The 21,767-nt window shown below is 36.1% G+C and overlaps 1 protein-coding gene across 8 annotated transcripts in view; it reads right to left on the bottom strand.

Moving 5' to 3' along the window:
• Sdccag8 (serologically defined colon cancer antigen 8) overlaps window positions 1-21,767 on the bottom strand; it is a 214,869-nt gene that overhangs the window by 183,160 nt on the left and 9,942 nt on the right. For all 8 annotated transcript variants that reach the window (XM_005374761.2, XM_013520314.1, XM_013520317.1 and 5 more), the window contains exons 2-6: window positions 19,425-19,577; window positions 18,321-18,406; window positions 14,912-15,025; window positions 8,090-8,215; window positions 1,606-1,737 (exon numbers count right to left, since the gene is read on the bottom strand). In XM_005374761.2, coding sequence (XP_005374818.1) covers window positions 1,606-1,737; window positions 8,090-8,215; window positions 14,912-15,025; window positions 18,321-18,406; window positions 19,425-19,577 — 611 coding nt within the window. The remainder of the gene's footprint in view (window positions 1-1,605; window positions 1,738-8,089; window positions 8,216-14,911; window positions 15,026-18,320; window positions 18,407-19,424; window positions 19,578-21,767) is intronic.

Here is a 21,767-nt window from a genome sequence, read left to right as displayed (position 1 = left end):
ATAGAAAAAAAAGTTCAGTGTCTTCATTTCCTTTGTTTTATAAGAACATTTTAATGATTAATAGTGAACTCAATTGTTTTCCTTTTTGCTAACAAGAAAAATAATGCTTCCTCTTAGAAAACATTATCTCACCCCAAATTTTCTGTTTCATAAAAAGGTGATGACTGACAAATGTTTTTCTTTTAAAATAGCACACGTCAGATCTCTGAGAAAAATAGTTGTAATTCATTAGGTCCATGATGGCAAAGTTCAAATATTATAAGCATGGGAGGGGAAATCTTCCACTGTGACTGCAGCATATGTGACACAATACATATGTGCTGAATAAGTAACAAAAGGTAAAGTTATAAATTACATAATGGTATGCCAAAATGGTATACTATCTGTAAGCCTCTGGTCTTCAGTTATTCTTTTATTCAACCAATGTGTATTGGGTATCTAAGATAAAGGAGCCTCAAAGCTCAAGAAGTTTATCTTTTAGGAAGAAACAAAAAGACAGGTGAAAACTTTCAATTATATATAACTGCTCCAGTGAGCTACAGAGAAAATAAAGTGGAGTCAGAGAAGCAAGATCTCCTAATTCAGCTAAAATGAAATGTATAAAGCATCAGAGAGGAGGTGCTAGGACTTCAAGGATAATTTCCAGTACAGCAAAACCTATAGAAGCTTAAAGAGAACACACTACGTCTCTGGATGTTTGTAGGTTAGTGTCACCAGAATGTGAAGCACTAGGTGGAGAAACGGTTGACGATAGCCTACATAAGGAAGGTTGGTTCTATGAGAATAAAAATACACAGTGAGATCTTTGTTTACATGATTCATGTAGTCAACTTTTTATTGGATTGAATCTTCTTTTTTTCTTTTTCTCTTGTTGGTACCAGGAATTGAACTCAGGACCTTGCACTTGCCAGGCAGCCATTGTGCCACTGAGCTATAGTCCCAGGCCCCAGACTCAATCTTAAATCAGAAGTATAGAGAAAGGGAAACCAGAAAAGAAGTCATTGCATGTGAACAAAAACAATCAAGCAGTAAGGATCCGAAAGAAAGTATAGAGATATTTTAGATTAAAATTGACTGAATGTTATGACTGACTGAACTGGAGAGAAAAAATACACTAAAAATAATCTTGGATTCTGATTTGAGCAATCAAGTGAATGTTCGTGCTAAAGATTATTTCAGATCAATAGAAGAAGATAAAAGGAAACCATAAAAATACTCAATTAAAGAGAAGCCAGAAAATGCTCAATTTAAGAGAAAACAGACAAAGAAGGGAAACAAATAAAATGAAGTTATTCTATGATTTGGATTGAGAATGTTCTTCAAAGGGCTCATGCACTAACAGGTAAGGTGTTTGGAAGATGATTATATAATATTGTGAATATATTTAATGCACATGAACTGTACATTTAAAATAGTTAAAGTAACAAATTTTACATTACATATGGGGGTGCTGAGAATCAAACTCAGGACTTCGTGCATGCCAGGCAGGGACTGTGCCGCTGAACTACATCCCCGGCCCTACATTCCATATATTTTACCAGGATAAAAAAGTATAAACTGGAAAAATAGAATTCAGATATATGAGAAAAGCATCCAAATACTCACCAGCTCTGACTTCCATTTTTCAGCCTCACTGGCAGCTTTGCAAATATCTCCATCACCATGGGAAAATGGTCTCTTGGCAACTTCCACCCTGGAATCTTCACCTGTTGTAACCCAAGAATTTTGCATGTTTCCCTAAAATAAAATGTGCCAGTAACTGCAATTGGCATTCAACATTAAATAAACATGCATATTTTATAAGTGGAATACCGATTCTCATCCATGTTCAATGGGAAAAAAAGCATATGCTTCTAAATTATGTGTCAAGAATCCTTTTATATTTTCAGCTTATTAGGGTCACATTCTACAGCAGTTACAGAGTCAAATTCTTACAGGTATAGGCAATAATCCCAACGTGATCAAAGAGGAATGAATGTCACTAATTTTGACAAATGGCACTGGCCCTTACTCTTCTTCAAAGACATACTTCTTTTTCTTTTTCTTTCTTTTCTTTTTGTGGTGCTATGATCTAAACCTGGGACTGCATACATGGTAGGCATGTGTTCCACCACTGAGCTAAAGGTCCAGCCCTAAGACCTACACTCTTGAAATACACAACCCTTTCCTGGTTTGTCTTTCATTTTCCACATTTTATAGAGGCAGGGATAATAATAATAGATAGAGGCAGGGATAATAATAATAATAAATAATAAATAAACAATAATTTATAGAGGCAGGGATAATAATAATAATGATTGCAAGTACATGTGGTGTTTACTATGTGCCAGACACTGGTTTATATGCTTCACATAACTTGCTAATGGTCACAGAGGTGGGAAGTGGTTAAAAAAGTGGAAGAACCAGGACTTGAACTCAGGCTTGAAATCTGGCTCAAGAATTCACTACTGTGATATAATAAGAAATATATATTTTATTTCTGTCCCTGGATCCTAAAAATCACTGTAATTTTCTCGGTGTTAAGAACATCTTTTAAACTGGACTTGGTGGCATATGCCTGTAATCCCAGCACTTGAGAGACTGAGGCAGAAGGATCACTGTAAGTTAGAGGCCAGCTGGGGATCTGTAGTGGGTTCACAGCCAGCCTGAACTGCATAGAGAGACCCTATCTCAAAAAAAAAAAAAGAGAGTGAGAGAAAGAGAATGTCTTTTGATATAATATTTGGTTTTAGTACTGGTTCCTGACTCAAAAGCTTCCGAAACCCTTAGAGTCCTCATATTGATAAGAATATCTTTTTATGATAATGAGATAACTGGTGGGGGGGCCCCTAGATAGCTCCAGGGGGTGCCAGAAAGACCAAGGCATAACAAGAGGACTAGAACTTTTGGTTCACTCCCCCTCTCTCTAGAGGAAAGAGGGTCTGGAGATTGACTTATCCATGGTCAGTGAGTTAATCCATCATCTCTATGTAATGAAGCCTCCACAAAATCCTATGTGATGGGATTCAGAGAATTTCTAGGTTGGTGAACATATCCATGTGCCAAGAAAGTGGCACACCTCAACTCCTTGGGGATGGAGGCCCTGGACCTTGCCCTATGTACCTCTTTGTCTGGTTGTTCATCTGAATTCTTTATGATAAGCCAGAAATAGCAAACAAAGTGCTTCATTAAGTAATTTGAGTTATTATAATAAAATGTCAATAGGAGGAAAAGGTTGCATGAACTCTCAATTTGTACCCAAGTCAGACAGAATTATGGGTAACATGGAGATTGACTACTTGCTACTGGCAACTAAAGTATGGGGTAGTCTTGTGATATTGAGTCCTTAAACTTTGAATTCTGATGCCAGCTCTGGGTAGCCAGTGTCAAAACTGAATCATCGGATACCCAGTTGGTGTTTACAGAACAATGGAAAATGGCTTCATGTAGGAAAAAAAAAATCCCAAACATTTGGTGTTAGGAGTGGTATAGATCCAGAAAAGGGAATATTTTTCCTTGAATCTCCTAATTATGCAATTATGCCTTTCAAAAATAAAACTTTATCTTCAATAAGAAAAAATAGTGCATATGTGCTGATAAAGAGAAGTGACTTGGAGAATTAAAAAGGAGTGATAGGGACCACGGGAATCAGGAAATATGTCCATGCAAGGGAAGCAGCCACTGCTAAGTTCCAATCAATAGTTTCCATGTGGGAATGCAAATTCTTATTACTGAACCTTTTTGATAAGACTTTCAGTTCAGCTAAATAGTGGCTCAAAGTTTGTCAAACAAAGGAAACATGCCTTTGGGTAGAAGTTGACTCATTGTCAGTTTGCGCTCTCTGTCACCCTCTCAACATTCAGTGAAAATGCAGCATAAAGATCTGGGTAAATTTATGTGTGCAAAAAGGTCTAAGATACATTAATTTAATTCAAATAATTATTGAACTCTTGCTGAGGGTCAAAGTTTGTAGTACTCATAAGGGAAATAGTACTCATAAGGTCCCCAGCACGGAATTGTACTGCCGTGTCATATCATTGTAGAATGGGGTAAATTGCATTCGTCCATAGTAGTAGTCTGAGATTCTGTTCCATATTCACATGCAAGTTTTAGTGCAAATGTTTATAGCAGTTACTGTATTCACAAACTGTGCCAAGAGCTTCCAAGACAGACCAATCTCTGCTGAGAAGGGCTGACAGTCCAATGAGGGAAACAAACACCAAAGTAAATGATTTTGATTAAATAGGTAAGTTCTACGTCTAAAGTGTGCATGGGAGACTATGCCAGAAGAGAGAAGGGATATTAAGAGCAAAAGGAAATTTAAAAGCTTTTCAGGAGAAATTTTGACCCTGATACGATATCTAGATGGGAGAGCATTCTAGAAAGAGGGGAGACCATACCTACCTGAGAAAACTTACAGATGTGAAACAGCCTGCTGCTGGTGGGAGGGTTCACCAATTACTAGAGTTAAATTACAAGATGATGCAAGTCAGGAGATAAAGCTAGAGAGTTAAATAAAGGTCTTGGGAGGAGTGTAGTGTGCTATGCTAAGGAGCTTGTACTTGATTGTGTAGGTGGGGCCAAATCTCCCAACATGTTATTGTATGCAAAGTTGCTTTTGAGATCAATGCAGAAGAGGGTTCTAATTTCCTACAGCGAAGCTGGAGAAAGTTTACAGACCAAGCCGACTTAGGATGTAAAATATTATCATCTTGTGGGAAGAAGTGTTACTCTAATGAACACTTTGTTCTTTCACAGATAGGTTTTTTAAACTTGAATGCATTTAATTAAGGTACAAAAAAACCATACATATTAAATCTTGAGGATAATTAAAAACTTCGTATTTCTTAATTGAAGGGAGCATTAGTAGTGGAGGGGATAAGACCAAACATAAAAAGAAATGGCTTAGAAATTTTCTCCTTTGAAAAAAAAGTCCATGTGAAGGAGTACAGATGTCAAAATTTCTAATAAATAACTTTAAATATCATTTCTGAACTTTACAGAAACCTTTCCCTGAAGATAAATTTTATAGAGCAGTGGTGGAAAATGAAGATAGAAATGAAAGGTAGATTGAATAATTTCAGTTTTTAAAAAATCATTTAGAAGCTAGAAGTAAATGCCTGTAATCTCACCTATTTCGGAGGCTCATGCAGAAGGACTGAATGCTTGAGGCCAACCTGGGCAATTTAACATGAGCCTTTCTCAATATAAAAATACATAAATGAAAAGGTGATTGGTGTGTGCAGTGGTAGAATGCTTGCCTCGCATCTGTACAGCCTTAGGTTCAATTCCTTTATACCATAAAAAAAAATTCATCTGCTTTTCAGTTTCATAAACTAGGTCAAAAGCCAACAGTCTTGTTGGTTACCATCCAAGTCCAGGGCTAAAAGTGAGAGACACCAAAAATGAGTCTTCTCTTCTCTGGTAGGGGAAACTTCTAGTCTCTGCAAGTGAAAGTGGTTTCATTCAATATTGATGAACTCTTCCTATTGATGCAGAAAGGCAGCATAACCGGAGGTTAGGTAAATGGATTTGGGGAATCAGACAAAATTGGGTTAAGTCTTTGCTTTGGCATTTTGTAGCTTTGTGACCCTAAACTTTTTATTAAGTTATTTAGCCACTGTTATTTTAATTTTTCCTCTTGAAAATACAAATAATAGCACCTGCTTGTGTGCCTATTGTGAAACTGAAATCATATCAAGTGCTTATACAGTGCATGGCATATTAGAGCCATGTAGTTACCAAGAAATATTGGTTATTACTATGTAACTGTTTCAGTTATTATTCCAAAGAGGACATTATGAAAAACTGAAAATAATTACTCAAGTCAGGAATAGTTTTGGCATATTCTAGCATCAACATTTTAATTCGCTCCTTAAAAAAGTTTCTCTCCCCCAGAAAAGATCATTTTTCTGGATCTCTATATTTAAGAAATTCTAGAAAGTTTTACTCATGTTAAAATTCCCCATACCACATCCTGCATATATTGCTGATATGCCACAATTTAGGTACACAAGTAGAAAGTAGGAGTGACAATGCTTTAATAAATAACACAGAAGAAATAGCATTAAAATCCACACCACAGTCACTGGACACATCTGCAACAATTATATCAATATTTGTATTACATATTCGTTCATGTGAATGTTTACAGAAAAGAATACAAAATCCCTCTGTAACCTTGTGTGTTCTATTATTATGACTGCAGTTTTCCTTAGCAAATTCTCTTTGCTCAGTCTGCAAGCCATGTGTGCTGTTACCCTCACTTCCTTCCTCTCTTGAATTACTCACTCCTCTTGCCCTCTGATTCACTGGTCTGCCTAATTTCCTCTCCCACTTCACTTCCCCTTTTCCCATTTCTTTGCCATTGTATAAATATTGAAGACTATGAATAATTGAGTGTGTGCTAAGTGGCTACATATTTCAAGGGAAAGCAAAAGACTATATTTTCTTAATGAGCAACTTCTAGGTAATTTTTATTTTAAAATAATTTTATGGTGCTATCTTCTTTAAATTGACATTAAAACAATAAGCAAGTGAGAATTTAAAACCACTAATAATAATTATGCAAATCTTCAAAAAAGTTAAATAGTAAAGGAAAAATGACTGATCACAACTTAAGCATAATTGTGTAAAAATAAACTGAAATATCAACCTACTTTATTTTTCGAGTTAACACAGATATTTCTTTTCTTTTTTGTTTTTTTTTGGTACTGGGAATCAAAACTCAGGACCTTGCGCTTGCAGGCAGGCACTTGTGCCACTAAGCTATATCCCCGGCCCAACACAGACATTTCTTAAAAGCGAATTCTGGCAAATATAACTCGACTAGAAATAAAATAACTCAGATTAGAAAAAAACTCTTCAAAAATAAAATGAGAAATACTTAAGTAAAACATCAAGATTGATTTACTAAATATAGCTAAATCAAACCCTCAAAGTCATTACAAAGTAAAGCTGCAACAAGAAGGTGTTAAAATTTCCAAATGGCCAGGCACAGTGGCACATGCTTGTAATATCAGCTACTTGTGAGCCTGAGGCAGACGGACCAGAAGTTTGAGACCAGCCTTGCCAAATTAGTGAGACCTATTTCAAAATTTAAAACAAAAGAGTGAGGATGTAACTTAGCATTTCCTGGGTTTAATCCCTAGTACCTCAAACAAAACAAAACAAGAAACTTCCCTACGGAAAGTTGAAGTTGTCACAAAAAGGAGAACGTCGGTGATTAGCTGTGTCCTACAGCAAAACAGCGAAAAACACAATTTGAAAGTATCTCTGAGTAGTTATAAGAGGATATTAAATTTAAACACTTTAAGTATCATCACAAGAGTTTTATGTCACAGAACTATAGCAGTTATCTTGTCCACTGTTCTGAAAATTATAAGCAATTGATTTTAGAATCACTTAGACAACTTAATAAAAATTCATATTCCTATGACCTAACCAGATCAACTGAATCAGACTCTCAGGGCATGGTATGAAATCTAGAAATCCATACTCTTAATTGGTTGTATAGGTGAATGTTCTCAAATTATTAGTGACGGAATTACCCGGGAGGTTTAGCAATGCAAAGCCCTACAAAACCATTTGCTATACCCTAGTCCTCAGTACTGCAAAACTAACAAACAAACCTATTTGCTCAACACTGGTTTCTAATTTACAATGATTAAGACTAACATTTTGATCTGTGACCCTTGGTACAATGTTCTTTCTGCAATACCATATTATGGAGACATATTAGATTTTAGAGTGCACAAAAAATGTAGAGAAATCCAACAGAGATCTAAGGTAAGGTTCAGAAAACTTTCTCGACTGAACAGAGTTTTTCCTACATAACACACTTCCTGCTTTTACATCCACTCTTTCCATACGGAAAAAACATCAGTGGCATGCCCAGAGAAGAAAATGGAGTAAATATTAGGCATAATTACATGACTCACTTGAGAATACATTCCACCACAGTGAATTCTAATTCTTGAGACATCAAGCAAATACCAGCATAGTAGTTGGCCAAATATCAAAGAGAGAATCTAAGGAGTTCAGAAGGCTGGGGAGGAGTATAGAGGAATATTCAAACAAAAACAGAATTTATGGTTTTAAAAATGCTCACAGATGCATCCAAAAGTGTTTGTTCTCTCATTGTCTCCTCTTGTCTCTCAGATTTCAGTTCTTGCTGGAGTCTTTCATTTTCAAGCACAACTACTTGTACCCTATTTTTCATTCCAGATAGTTCCTCCTATAAAAATCAGAAAACAAATATGTTAAGCATTTTTAAGCAGTGTTTTTATTTATAATTACTAGAGGATCTAGCATGATTTGAAGTATGGAAAATATGCTCTTGATAAATTTCCTAAAATATTATAATTATATTTAGACAAGAAAAGAAAACTAACCATTAACCAGCAAAAAAGAGAAGGCTGGGGGTATACAAGGTGAGAGCCTGCTGATGGCCATATCACAAATATGTGTAGTTTCTGACAATTGTTTTTCTTCAAGGGATTGAGGTTCATAGAAAGACCTTAATTAAGATAGTTATCTAAGAGATTGCTAACGATGAGGTAGACTGCTGAAAAGTAAGAAAAATTATATTATTACTAATGATCAAATGTCAAGAACTTGTGAGGACTAAGTAGAGGAAGACTGTGAGATAAAGGTATAGATAGATGCAGTGGTTATCTATGAACTGGTAGCCAGACAGAGAACAGTCAGTAAAGCAGTTGACTGTTTCAGAAAAGACAGACTTTGAGAAGATAGCCCAAGGGACCCTGACTTAGGAAGACTGCCTAGGGGAACTGGATTCCCAGAATTCATTTCATAGTACTCAGCCCAAGCCTCTGAAGGCATGATACAAGGGTGCCTGGCTACTGTTGGAGATGGTGGAAGATGGTGGCATCATCTACATGGTGTTGATTTTATGGGGATACAGAATGAAAGAGTTGTGGGGTGGTGGAAACTTATATTTAGATTTAGAAGAAGGCCTAGAAGGCCAGACAGTGAGGCCCTGAGAGCACAGCGCATGAAGTTGTAAATATGTGGCTGAAGAAGACCACAGACAATGAAGGAAACCATCACAAAAAAGAGACTGTGGGGGCTGCAAGCAGCAATGACTGCTAAGAATTTGCCTTGAGTTTCAGAGATGACTTTGGATTTGGACTTTTCAGCACTGTTGAAACACACTTTGGCAGCTCTTAGAGATATGCTAATGTATTTTGCATAAAAAGATGGACATGTGTCTTTTCAGGCCAAAGTGTGGATGTTAACAGTCTAGATCAAGAATCTCTCCTCAAATGCTTCATGTGCTCTGAGGTTGGGTCTTGGGGAGTTACTGTATCATGTGAGCACTATACTCATCACTTAATTAACAAATTCACAATGGGGCCATAATTTATATGTCCTGCTGCCAGGCGGTTCTAAACCACTGGTAATACATGCATGACTATCCCATAAAGAGGCATGGGATAGTCCCATTGGATAGCATAAATTGCCCAATGAGAAAGTCATACATGTACCACCAATGGTATAAGCTGCCTAGTGGGACAGTGATACATGCACCACTGGTGGTTCAAGCCAGCAGGAATGTGTTAATACACTGACAAATTCAAATGCACTGTTAGGATGTGGAGTCTCATCTGAAGAGGCAGGTCACTAGGGGTATGATCTGGACAGGTGTATCTTCCTCCCAGTTCTTCCCCCTCTCTGCTTCCTGACTGCCATAATGTGAGTAGCTTTACTACCTGCACTTTCTACTATGCTGCTTTATATTTGGCAATCATGGACTGAAACTTGTAAAACTAGAGCCACCATAAACCTTTCATCCTATTTTTTTTTTAATTTAAAAAAAAGAAAAATAAACACTAAAAACAATGATATAAAATTTCAAAACAAGATTGTAGGACAATAACAGTGGTTATTACATTGTGTATTGTTACCTTCAAAGCAGTTGCTCATATTACAAGATACAGACATGAAAAACTGATCAAACATTATAGGCATAAACCTTTCTTTTAAATGAACTACTAGCAATTAGTAGTACAACTAAACTTATATATATATATATTTCCTTTTCCGTTCCTTCTTTTCTCCCTTCCCTATTCTAGTTTCTCTTTCCTTTTCAGCAGTTTCTTCCCATTTCACAGTGACTATTGTACATTTTAGACTTTACTTACTTTTTCAGCTTCTTATACTAGAGAGACAATATGATGTTTACACATGTCTGATTTATTTCACTTATGAGTATGGCCTCAAATTGCATCCATTTCCCTATAGATGTCTTCAAGTTTATCATTCTTTATATCTGAGTAGTACTCCATTGTATAAAACTACCATATCCGTTTTATCCATTCCTTGGTTGACAGGCATTTGGGTCATTTCCAAGAAACCTCTCATGCTTTAATTTATGGGCATCAAATATTGTGTTTCAGTGATGAAAATAGTGACTCAGACAACATTATATTCTCTATTATGTTGCTATGGTACTCACAGGCAATAGTTATTCCTAACTAGATGGTAAGTTAATTCTTCTTTTTTTTTTTATGTTTTATCCATAGCATTTTAGAGATTAATAAATTCTTGCTTAGAGTATTAAGATTAATTTGTGATCAAGGCATCAAAAATAGAATATTCTTTAGATAATTTATATTGATGAGTTATTAATTTTAATTTTATGAGTTTTATTAAACAATGAGTACTTAAGAGGAAAAAAGTCACAAGAATAAAGTATTGAGTTTTTAATATTTATTGAGTGCTTATAAAAAAGCATCAAAATTTTCACTATTGACTGGTTTTTGGTGTAAAAAGTCCCAAAAGAACATCAGAAATATATTCCCATATGAACTACAATGAAAATACCAATTCCACTCTACAAAAATAATAATCTTTACTTCAATCATCACACCTATGGCAGTCTGCACACATGACAACAGTATGTTCCATACACATGTATCGCTTACACTGACAGCATACATCTTTTGATTTCTTGGCCTTTTTGCAGAACATACTTGACACTTCAGCAGTCTTGTTTTGTCAGGAGGTTCTTATATTACACAGCATGTAATTAACAGGAACATAAATGTCAATAAGATAAATTATTAAATCCTTAATATGTATTGTGCATTTACAATAGACATCAACATTTTCACAACAGCTGCTCACTTCCTTACAAAACCTAAAAGATAACATCAGAAATAAATTCCTATGTGAACTACAATGAAAATGCCAACAGAACTCTACCACAAAAATAAGCTTTGCTTGAACTCTCACACCCAAGTTAGTCTTCACACATGACAACTGCATTTCCATGCACACGTCTTGCTTACACTGACAACATGTGTGCTTATGTTTCCTTTCCTATGTGGCAGTAGTCTTGTCACCACTCTTCCTGTTTTGTCAGGAGCTTCCTACTAGATTGTACAACATGCACTTAGCAGGGAATTAAGATGTCATTAAAATACAATATCAAATATGTAATAAGTGCTTAGTATACACATCAATTTTCACATCAGCTGTTCAGTTGCATACAAAACCTAAAAGATAACATCAAAAATAAAAAGCTATGTGAACTACAATGTAAACACAAACAAAAGTCTACCACAAAAATAAGCTTTGCTTCAACTGTCACACGCAAGGCAGTCTTCACACATGACAAACTGCATGTTCTATATACAAGTATTGCTTACACTGATAGCATGCATGTTTGTTTTCCAGTACTTTCCTGTAGGGCACAGTTGACATATTTTTTATGTTCTGTCGTCATAGTAGGTCTCTGTGATACTGCATCTGCCTGTTCACCTGTCAGCTCAGCAGTGTGCTCCACAATTTTTTTGTGTAGTTCCCTGGGCAGAAACATTTTGTTTTTCTTCTGCTGTAAACGATCTCGTATGAGCTCAAGTCTCAATCTTCTAATATATTATTTTTATTATTTTTATTTATTTATTTTTTTTCTGGTACCAGGAATTGAACTCATGACCTTGCGCTTACCAGGCAGGCGCCATGCTGCTGAGTTAAATCCCCAGTCCCCTCAATCCTCTAATAAAACCAAATTCTACCACAAAAATAAGCTTTGCTTGAACTGTCACACCCAAGGTAGTCTTCACACATGACTACTGCATTTCCATACACATGTCTTGCTTACATGACAGCATGTGTGCTTAGTATGTGGCAGTAGTCTTGCCACCTGTCTGATCTTCCTGTGTTTTGAGGAGCTTCCTACTATTTTGCACTTGTTATTTTCTTTGTAAACTGGCAAACTATTTATGCCATATATGTTTAGGATCAAGTAAAACACAACCACTGGCCAATGCTTTGTGTTTCAAGTGACATCATAGTTGGTACATAACTCATCAATAACATCTACTTCACGTTCAGTTTTGTTGTTGAAAGTTTCTATCTTAGGTTTCCATTTTGTTGAGGTTTCCCCATCAATATTTCCATCGTGGTGAAATGTTGACATCAGTAGTACCAGTTTGCTTTTCTTTGTCATATACGAGGCCAATGTTATATCTTTCTGAAATCCAAAACTTGCACTATACAATTTTCTGTTTGAAATGGCAACCTTTCATTTGGAATTTCTGCTTTGTTCCTGTATACAGTTCTTGTGCTGGTCAACTTGTGCTGTTAGCAAATGTAACATCAATTGGAAACTGGTAAACCAATGGTCAAATGTCACATTCTGATTAGTTTGGGAGATGGGAGCAACAAGTCTGCCCACAACATCGCTCAGTTTATGGCTACATGAATAAGGGCCTAATGGCTGAGTTCCAGGATAAATGTCTAAATTGAAAGCATAATAAATCCTCATATCTACAAGCACATACATTTTTATGCCATATTTGACCATAAGTCTTTTTCATAAGTCTTTTACATTCCTGTGATGACTGTGAGAAATCTGTGCAAAGTACAGCAGACCTATGAATGCTTTCAGTTCAGCTAGTGAGGTGTCATAATAAATACATTTTGAATATGTCTATTGGTGCATACAGAATATTTTACTTGCATTTCAGTCTTTGTGTATTTCACAGCATTTTGTAGCATTTTGGCTGTTACAATTTCCAACACTGAATGGGAGTGCTGGCATTTTGTCCAATATGTTTCACCCCTGCCAACACTTCACTATATTTTCAGACCTAGTTCTAACATTGGATTGTTCCATTTGGTTGTACAGCCATTTTGTACCATTTCAACTTGTCAAATATGTACTCACATTGCTGTTTTCTTCATCATCTGAATTAAGGAAGTCTGCATTCCCTGTGTCATTATCAGTCAACTCTCACTCCATTTCACTGTCACAGGATCTTTAGCTCACATGGCCAACATCAAGATCACCATCATCATCATCATCATCATCATCATACATCCATACCACTCTTCTGTTATGAAAGCATTTATTTTACCATAATGGATCATTTTCATCATCCATACATGAGTAATCTCATGATTCACTCTGACATCCTCCAAAACTTGAAAATTTGGTTTTTCATGTGCCATTATACTGAATTGGGCTACTTCTACCAGAAAAATAAAAAGAAAACTTTTCCTTTTAACAAATCCTGGACTGATGTGGGTCTACTTTGTGATGCTTGGGTAAACCTATGCAAAACCATTTGGATGGGCATAAAGGTGGGTCCAAATCCCACTCTGATACTTTTGTATATGTGCATACTTCCTGCCATTTGTCATACCAACTGAGTAAACACATAGATTGTTTCCTGTACACCCCTGTGAAAGGCACTGAGATGTACAGCTGGCTACTATAATGTTAAAGTACAAATTTATAGAACAAAAGTAAAGGATGGGTATGCTGCACCCAGGCTTACACTTGGAGGGTTGGAATAATTATGAGGATATTATTTTGGCTTTATTGGTAATCCAAGAAAACCTATATACTAATGATTGCATCTTCCAAGAACAGAAAATTAAACATTAGAATTCCCTTATAAAATCTTCAGAATAAACAGAAGAGTGGTATGGATGGATGATGATGATGATGATGATGATGATGATGATTTTGATGTTGGCCATGTGAGCTAAAGATCCTGTGACAGTGAAATGGAATGAGAATTGACTGATAATGACACAGGGAATGCAGACATTAGAAATTTCCTTATAAAATCAAGATAATGAAACATGTAAAGGCTCCTTAATTTATATATTGACCTTACACGTTAGATGACCATTTAAAATATTAAAATATAATGCATGATACAAAAGATACTAGTAATTCCCATAAAATATCACATAACTCAATCCCTTGCAGCAAAACAGATATTCCTAAACATATATAAATCACTCATATTACCTATATACTGATAGTGAAAAGATAAAAGGAAAAAAACCCCAAAAACTGCTAAAACTCTTTAACGCTGGCAAGAGCAGAAAGGTTTTAATTAATGATATTAGTAAACTACATATAGTCATGCAATATAATCTTCTGGTGTGACAAGTTACAGGTGATGCACTTGGTTTCGAGATAATTATTATTAATATCCCATTGGTCCTTCTTTGTCAAAGTTGATAAAAGTTTCACTAATGACAATGGAAACAGATTTAGTCTACCACCTTAGAATCCCTGATTGTTGCACCATAACTTCAGGAGGCTGGGAGAATGATTGGTATTAGTATTCCAAAGCATTTGCCATCTGCTAGGCTACAGTAAATGGAGTGGGAAGGAAAACTTCTCAAATACGAGAGGATACTATGAAATAATTAAACATAATAATGGACTGCTGAGAAATTGAGCTATCTGAAAAGGGCATAGTCAAGACTGTCAAGACTATCATTCCCAGGTCTGACAAGCTTCTGTAACACATCAATCTTTCAATAATATTACAATGACAATTGTCAAGGGACTGCCATAAACATAAGATTATTAATTGCAATTTTGTATTTATGGTATAATATTTTCATTTCTTTAGAATTAAAGTAAGGAGAAACTTACCTTGCAGAATTTGACTTCTGCCTCTAAATGATGAATGTATTGAGACTGGTCATTAATAATAGGAACAAGGTTGTGCACAGTAGGCATATGGGTTTCCTCATATTCTGATGACCTCTAAGGTAAAAAAGCCAAATTAAGCATGTTTGGATTTATAACTAATCTCTACACTCAATAGAGCAGTAATGTGCTAAAAACATAGACTATATCACAATGTAGCCAATAGTATTCATTTCTCTATTCTGTAAATTACACAAATATACAAGATCCAGGGATATGAATATCATTTTTAGAGATGGAAAGTGAAAACAGTTATAAAAAGCACATGGCAAATGGAAAAATGCTGGAGTGGCATAACTGCCTTGGAATGAACAGCCTATTTGAACTATCTGACAATGTGATGCTCCATTAATAATTCTGAGATAAAATAGCCAACTCTAAGAAACTGCCCGGGAAAAAGACTGCTAGTTGAAACTACAGATAGTACAGATAGTTGACTAAAAAAGAGACTCAAGCATTTGATGCCAAATGTGTCAATGACATAATATTCCATCTGAAAAGCATTCATTAGAAAAATATGTTTTGCTTTTCGTCTTGCTTTTGACACTAGTACTCAAAGGATTTTGAAAGTATGTTGTTCTGGAGCCCAGAACTGGCAGGACTAGAGCCCTAAAGCACAGACATACATAACTTAGGGACTAACAGCAGATCCCAATGAAGAGATTCCAGAAAAAGTTCTAAGGGTGTTTAGCTCTGCAGCATGTGTGGGAATTATTTTCAATGTATACTTTTCCTTATCTTATAATGATTGTGAAATGATTTATAAGATTATATATCATACTATAATTTTTAAGGGAAAATCTGGAGAAAAAAAAAAGGGGGAAAATGAGAGCAAACAAGTAAAACCTAGAGGAAAGCTTGAGACAAGACAGTCTCTGTTTCTTAATCAGTCTCTGTTTGTTAATCATTCTGCTTCTCAGTCCAGAATGATGTTCACAAATAACTGGCATATACTTTGGTATTCTTTGAAGGGTTTATTATTATTTTGATAGCCACATATTAAAATAATAAGTAATAATGCCCAGATTCTAAACAAGAAATACTAGCTCCACAGCAAAACAGCTACATTTTTGCTTTTTTGATTTATTTCAGAAATTTTAAAACCAGAGTAACTTTATCTTTAAAAATTACTTATTTATTTTTGCAGTACTGGTGATCAAACTCAGAGCCCCGTACATGCTCGCCAAGAGCTCTACTATTGAGCTATCACACCAACACCGATGTAACTTTAATTAAATGAACCGCCTGTGCTGAGTAGAAAGCAATTAATTGTAATCATTTTACATTAGTAGAAATAAGTCTAGATGGTAGACAAATATGGTCAGTCCTCCATGTCTATGGGTTCTACATCCATGGTTTCAACCAATTATGGACCAAAAAATTTGAAGAAAGCTTTACACAGACTTTTGTTTCCTTCTTTGATCATCATTCCCTAAGCAATATAGTATAACAACTATTGACATAGCACTTACATTGTATTATGTATCACAACTAATCTAGAGGTGATTTAAAATATATAGGAATATGTATACAGGTTACATGCAAATATTTTGTCCTTTTATACAAGGGGCTTGAGCATACTATAGCGATTGAGAGATAATTGGGTTACTATGCACATATACAAGCAAGTCAAGTTGAAAATTAAGTATGCTAAAGCTAATCCTAAGTGGAAAATGTTTACAAATAATTGGTATATACTTTGGTACACCTTGAAGGGTTTATCACTATTTTGATATCCAGATATTAAAATAATAAGTAATAATGCCCAGATATATTTTCCATCTTAGAAATGACTCACTGTCACTCTCAATACACTCACATATTTCCATAGCTCATACTGGTTATAAATGTATATTTTAAAGGCACAATTCTTAAAAGCTACTTATTATTATTATGGTTTGTAATCATTACAGGTAGCCTCTACACATTTAGAATCTAAACTCCATTATTTTACATATTTTCATGAAAACAGATCTGTGCAGTTGAAAAGTACAGTAGACACTATGTGTGTACTAAATGAATTCTCTTGATGAATAGAATTCTGATTCAATGAGCTCCATAATACTACTGCTCAGTTTTATCTTTAAAATGCTAATAAGCATGTATGCAAATTCAACAGATACAGCAACTTTATCTAGCACACTTGAAGGCACGCCACCCTCTGTGTGCTTAAGAGCATTCTATAAACCAGACTGCAATAGTAATAAATCCATTGAATGAAGCAATATTTTGTTAAAATTATAATCTGTATCTACAAATATTGAATATGTGCATTTTTTCTATGCTTTTCTATAAGTAAGAATTAATCATAAAAGTATGTGTCAGGCTGAAGTTAAGTGCTAATAAGGTTTACTGTTATGAAATTTCAGCTGTGAATAAAGCAAAGTTATTCCAGCATGTAGATTTTGTATTCAACTATCACACACATTGATTTTGCTGTTGTAGCACATATTTGTGTCACAGTTCATAGGTTTCTAAAGAATTCTATGTATGTAATCTTACTTTATTGCAAAATTCCTGAGAGATCAGCCCAAATCCTTCCAGAGAGTATATTAATAGGCACTGTTTACACTTAAGGCCCAGTCTATTATTCTAACCTAGCCCAGAGTTCTATCCCTCACATCTATCCTATAGTATATAAAATGTTTTAATCAGGAATGATACACTGTGTCAAACCAATAAAAACGTACCTCAGAAGAAATAGAGCATTATTTCTTATACACTGTTTTACAACTACATATCTTAACATGTAGAATAGCATCACATACTCTAGTTTGAAATTCAAAATAAAAATGTACTATAAGGCGGCTGCACTAAAATAATAATTAACTTGAAAAATGACTAAATATAGATATGATCTCTAAAAAAAGAAATTACTGGGCTAGGAAATGTAGCTCACTGGTACAGCACTTGCCTACATGCACAAGGCTCTAGGTTCAATCCCAGCACCATAAATATTCAACATTATTCTTTTAAATGTATTGTCCCTTTTCTATATTTCCAACAGTTGTGAAATAAACTGTTCTGTTGCTGACATTTTTTTTTTTTTTTTGGTTTTTGGTTTTTCTCTGGTACCGGGAACCGAACTCACGACCTTGCGCTTGCCAGGCAGGCGCTTTTGCCGCTGAGCTAAATCCCCAGCCCCGCTGACATTTTTTAAACAAATAATAAATTAAATATAATGAATTAAAAGTCAAATTAGAAATATGTTCCTTCTGCAATACAAGTCTTTTCTTTAATCAAAATAATCAGAGGGAAAATAAGTTCTTCTAATGAAATCTACTATTACATGTTCTAAATTGTCTACAACACACATGACAAAACACACTTAGAAAACTAATGCTTTACCTACCAAAGGGGACATTTTTCGTCTTCTTGATGGAGATATCTCACTTTCCTTACTTGCTTGTTGACGCAACAAAGCTTTGAGCTGATTAACTACACAGAAAAAACAAATGTGTTGTTAACCCTGCTTGATCCATGGTTTTTGATAGAGTTTAAACCTGAAATGTCCCTAAAGGCCCACATGTCAATGGCTTAGGCCCCAGCCTCGCACTACTGGCAGGTGGGAGAGCCTTTAAGATGTATGGCCTAGTGGGAAGTCTCCCAGTTACTGAGGGTGTTGAGGTTAGGGTAAAGCTTCAACTTGATTAGCTTTGGATCTTCTTTGGTGGCTGGTGCAGCACACGTCTAGGTGTGTTTCGTTGGGAGAGCGGCCTTGAGGTCTGTGTCTGCTCCTTCATCACTTCAGTTCTGCTCCCCAGCCACTAAGTAGCTTCGCTGTCTTGTGCCCTCCCACCATGATGCCTCTGAGGCAGCTGATCATGGATTAAAACCATGAGCAAGTTAAACCTCTCTTCCTTTAAATTGGAGGGGTTGGGATTTTTGTTTCAGCCATAAGAAAGCTTACTAACATAGAAAGCATGCCTTTGAGGGGGAGAATGGAACCCTGGCCCCTTCCTCTTTTTCTTTTTCACTTCCTGGACACTAGACAAGTGGGTTTGTTCCACTAGTACTTCCACCATGATGTGCTGTCTTACCAGAAGTCCAAAGCAAAGGGCCAGTGAATCATGAAATGAGACCGTCAAAAGTCTGAGCCTAAGTAAACCTTTTCTAAGTTGATTTATCTTGGGTATTTGTTATATAGTGATGGAAAAGTGAGTAGTATTGATTATCTCCACCTCTCCTATAGCTATGTAACAAAGATTGCTTAAACTTCTCTTAGACATCAAGAACTGGGGATACAAACATAAAATATCCTACCCTCTAAGAACTAAGAATTAGCTAAGGCTGATAGAGCACACTTGTAATCCCAATACTCTGAGGCTAAGGAAAGAGAATCACAGGTTTGAGTCTGGCTTAGACAACTTAGGAATTTAGTGAGAGCCTGTCTCAAAAAAAAAAAAAAAAAAAAACTATCCTAGAAAATAAGGGTAGGGCTGACATTGGTACTCACCGGCATGGCTATGCTGCAGTTCGTGCCAGGCTGTCTCAGTGTCCTCATGCCCTACATTGATGCTAAAGGAAGGCTCCTGTGCTTCTTCTTCAACAGTATCATCACCTTCTCTCAGGGCACATTTTAGCTGGTGAATGCTTCTATTGGCACGCTCTGCAACAAAAATGTGATGAAACTCAGAGCCAATAAATGTGAGCAATCACAGGATACTTGCTCAAGAAGTTAGTCTCAAAAGAAGAATCTGCTGTTTCTGGCACTTTATGCATAAAAGCAGGGTTCGGTTTCCAGCTTGCTGGGGACTGTGCCAGAACAAGGGAGAGAAGACTAAGCTCAAGGGTTAGAGGTTAGATATGATGATCTCTAAGGTTCCTGTCATTGCAATTGTTGATTTCCTCTGTTTTTTGTTTTTTTTTTTTTTTTTCCTGTCATTGCAATTGTTGATTTCCTCTGTTTTTTGTTTTTTTTTTTTTTTTTTAAATGCTGGAGATAGAACCCAGGAATTCACATATGCTAGGTGAGTGCTCTAACACTGAGTGCCACTAGCAAACAAGATTGAAAGGCACAGCTCTCCCTGCCCTCAAGCAATGACCAACTCAGGGATATGCTCTCCTTTCCCTCTGCCTAAGTGTCCCTTATCCTTTGCCTAAAGACAAAGAAGTGAGTAGTCAAAACCAGCCAGAGGGATTCCCTCCTGTTAATATCTAGCCTAAGCCTCATTCTCTCTGAGGATGGGGACATCAGGAGACAACCCTCATCAGGAGACACTGAACTGCCTGGCCTAGTTTTGATCAAGATTTAAACAGCTGAAGTGCTCATGGTAGCAGCCCCTACTGTACAGGCCTCCTTATCCACTATTGGCTGACTATACTTCATGTATTGATTCCTGGTTAGTACAACTGACCATTCCTAGGATTGAGGCTGAAACTAATTAGCACATATATATGAAGTATGGTTGAAAAATATATTTAAATTAAAAAAAAATGTATTCTAGTAAAAGACACTTTGCCATTAATTTCCCTTCAAAATACTCCACCTCGCTTGGAACACACTTATTGCATTGTTCTTGCCACTTCCTGAAGCAGTTCCAGAAGTCCTCTTTGGTATTGTTAGATGCACAGTTGTGCCTCAATATACTGAAGTGATTCAAAATGTTTACCTTTCGTAGTCACCTTGACTTTGGAAGGGGCCAGTAGTCACACAGTGCTACATCTGGTGAGTTAGGTGGAAGAAGACACACCGTAATGTTTCTACAAGCCTGTCTTTCCATTGGATGGTACTCAGCAGCAACGTTCACCCTATTGTTACCACACTGCACAACGACCCTCATGAAAAAGGACTTCCAGAATTGCTTCAGAAAGTGGCAAGAATGATGGAATAAGCACGTCTGAAGCAAGGGGAAGTATTTTGAGGGGGATTAATGGGAATGTGTCTTTTAATTTAATAAATTTTTAAACATTTACTGTACTTTTTGATCACCCCTTGGGTGGGGTGATCAAAAGAACTCTACCTGTTCAAAGATCACCCCTTTAATCACCCCTTGAAATCTGAAGGGAAGGTTTTGTTTTGTTTTGTTTACTTTCCTCTTTTGTATTGGAGCTTTCACATTGAGCTATGTTCCTAGCCATTTTAAAATATATTTTTATTTTGGTTCAAACTTGTGATCCTTCTTTCTTAGCCCCCCAGAGTACTGGGATTGCAGGTTAAAATGAAGTATTTGAAGGTATACTCCTGTGATAGTTCATCTTTAAAAATAGCGTCAAGTACTCCGCCTCACTTTCTTGTTTCCTCTTAGTTGGATAATGATTATGCCTATAATTTGCATTAACCAATACAAAGCAGTGAAAGACATGTCATGCAGGACCTAGACTTCATCTTTAAAAGGCCTGGCCACTTCAGTTTCCTATGTTTTGAAATGCTTGCGTTTAGCTGGTCTCTTTGCTAGAGAGACCTGTGAAGAGGCTACAAGAAGAGGAGAGGCCCTGAGACTACCTGGACAGGACAGAGGTCCTGCTCCTCCTCCGCTCTTTGCATTCCCACCCTAACAGTCCTGTGTAGCCTCCAGAAGAAGACTGCAGCACCAGGCGCCATTTAAGTGTAATGGCAAAAAAAGATCTGATTAATTAACAGTCACATATGAAAACACATATATAAATATATATTTTACAGGACCTTGTAAAACAGATTTCATTTTCTCCAAACTCATTCATTTCAAAATTCAGAACAGATGGGAAAAAAATATAACTTAATAGAAAAAAATACTCCATGTTACAAGATATTTAACATACTTTCTTTACTTACAACAACTCACTTTCTATCTTGGTTAAAATAGAGAGACTAGGGGCT

Source organism: Chinchilla lanigera, unplaced genomic scaffold (genome assembly GCF_000276665.1).
Source record: "Chinchilla lanigera isolate Chin_1 unplaced genomic scaffold, ChiLan1.0 scaffold00005, whole genome shotgun sequence".
Taxonomy (NCBI): domain Eukaryota; kingdom Metazoa; phylum Chordata; class Mammalia; order Rodentia; family Chinchillidae; genus Chinchilla; species Chinchilla lanigera.
This window is presented reverse-complemented; position numbering and strand designations above follow the sequence as displayed.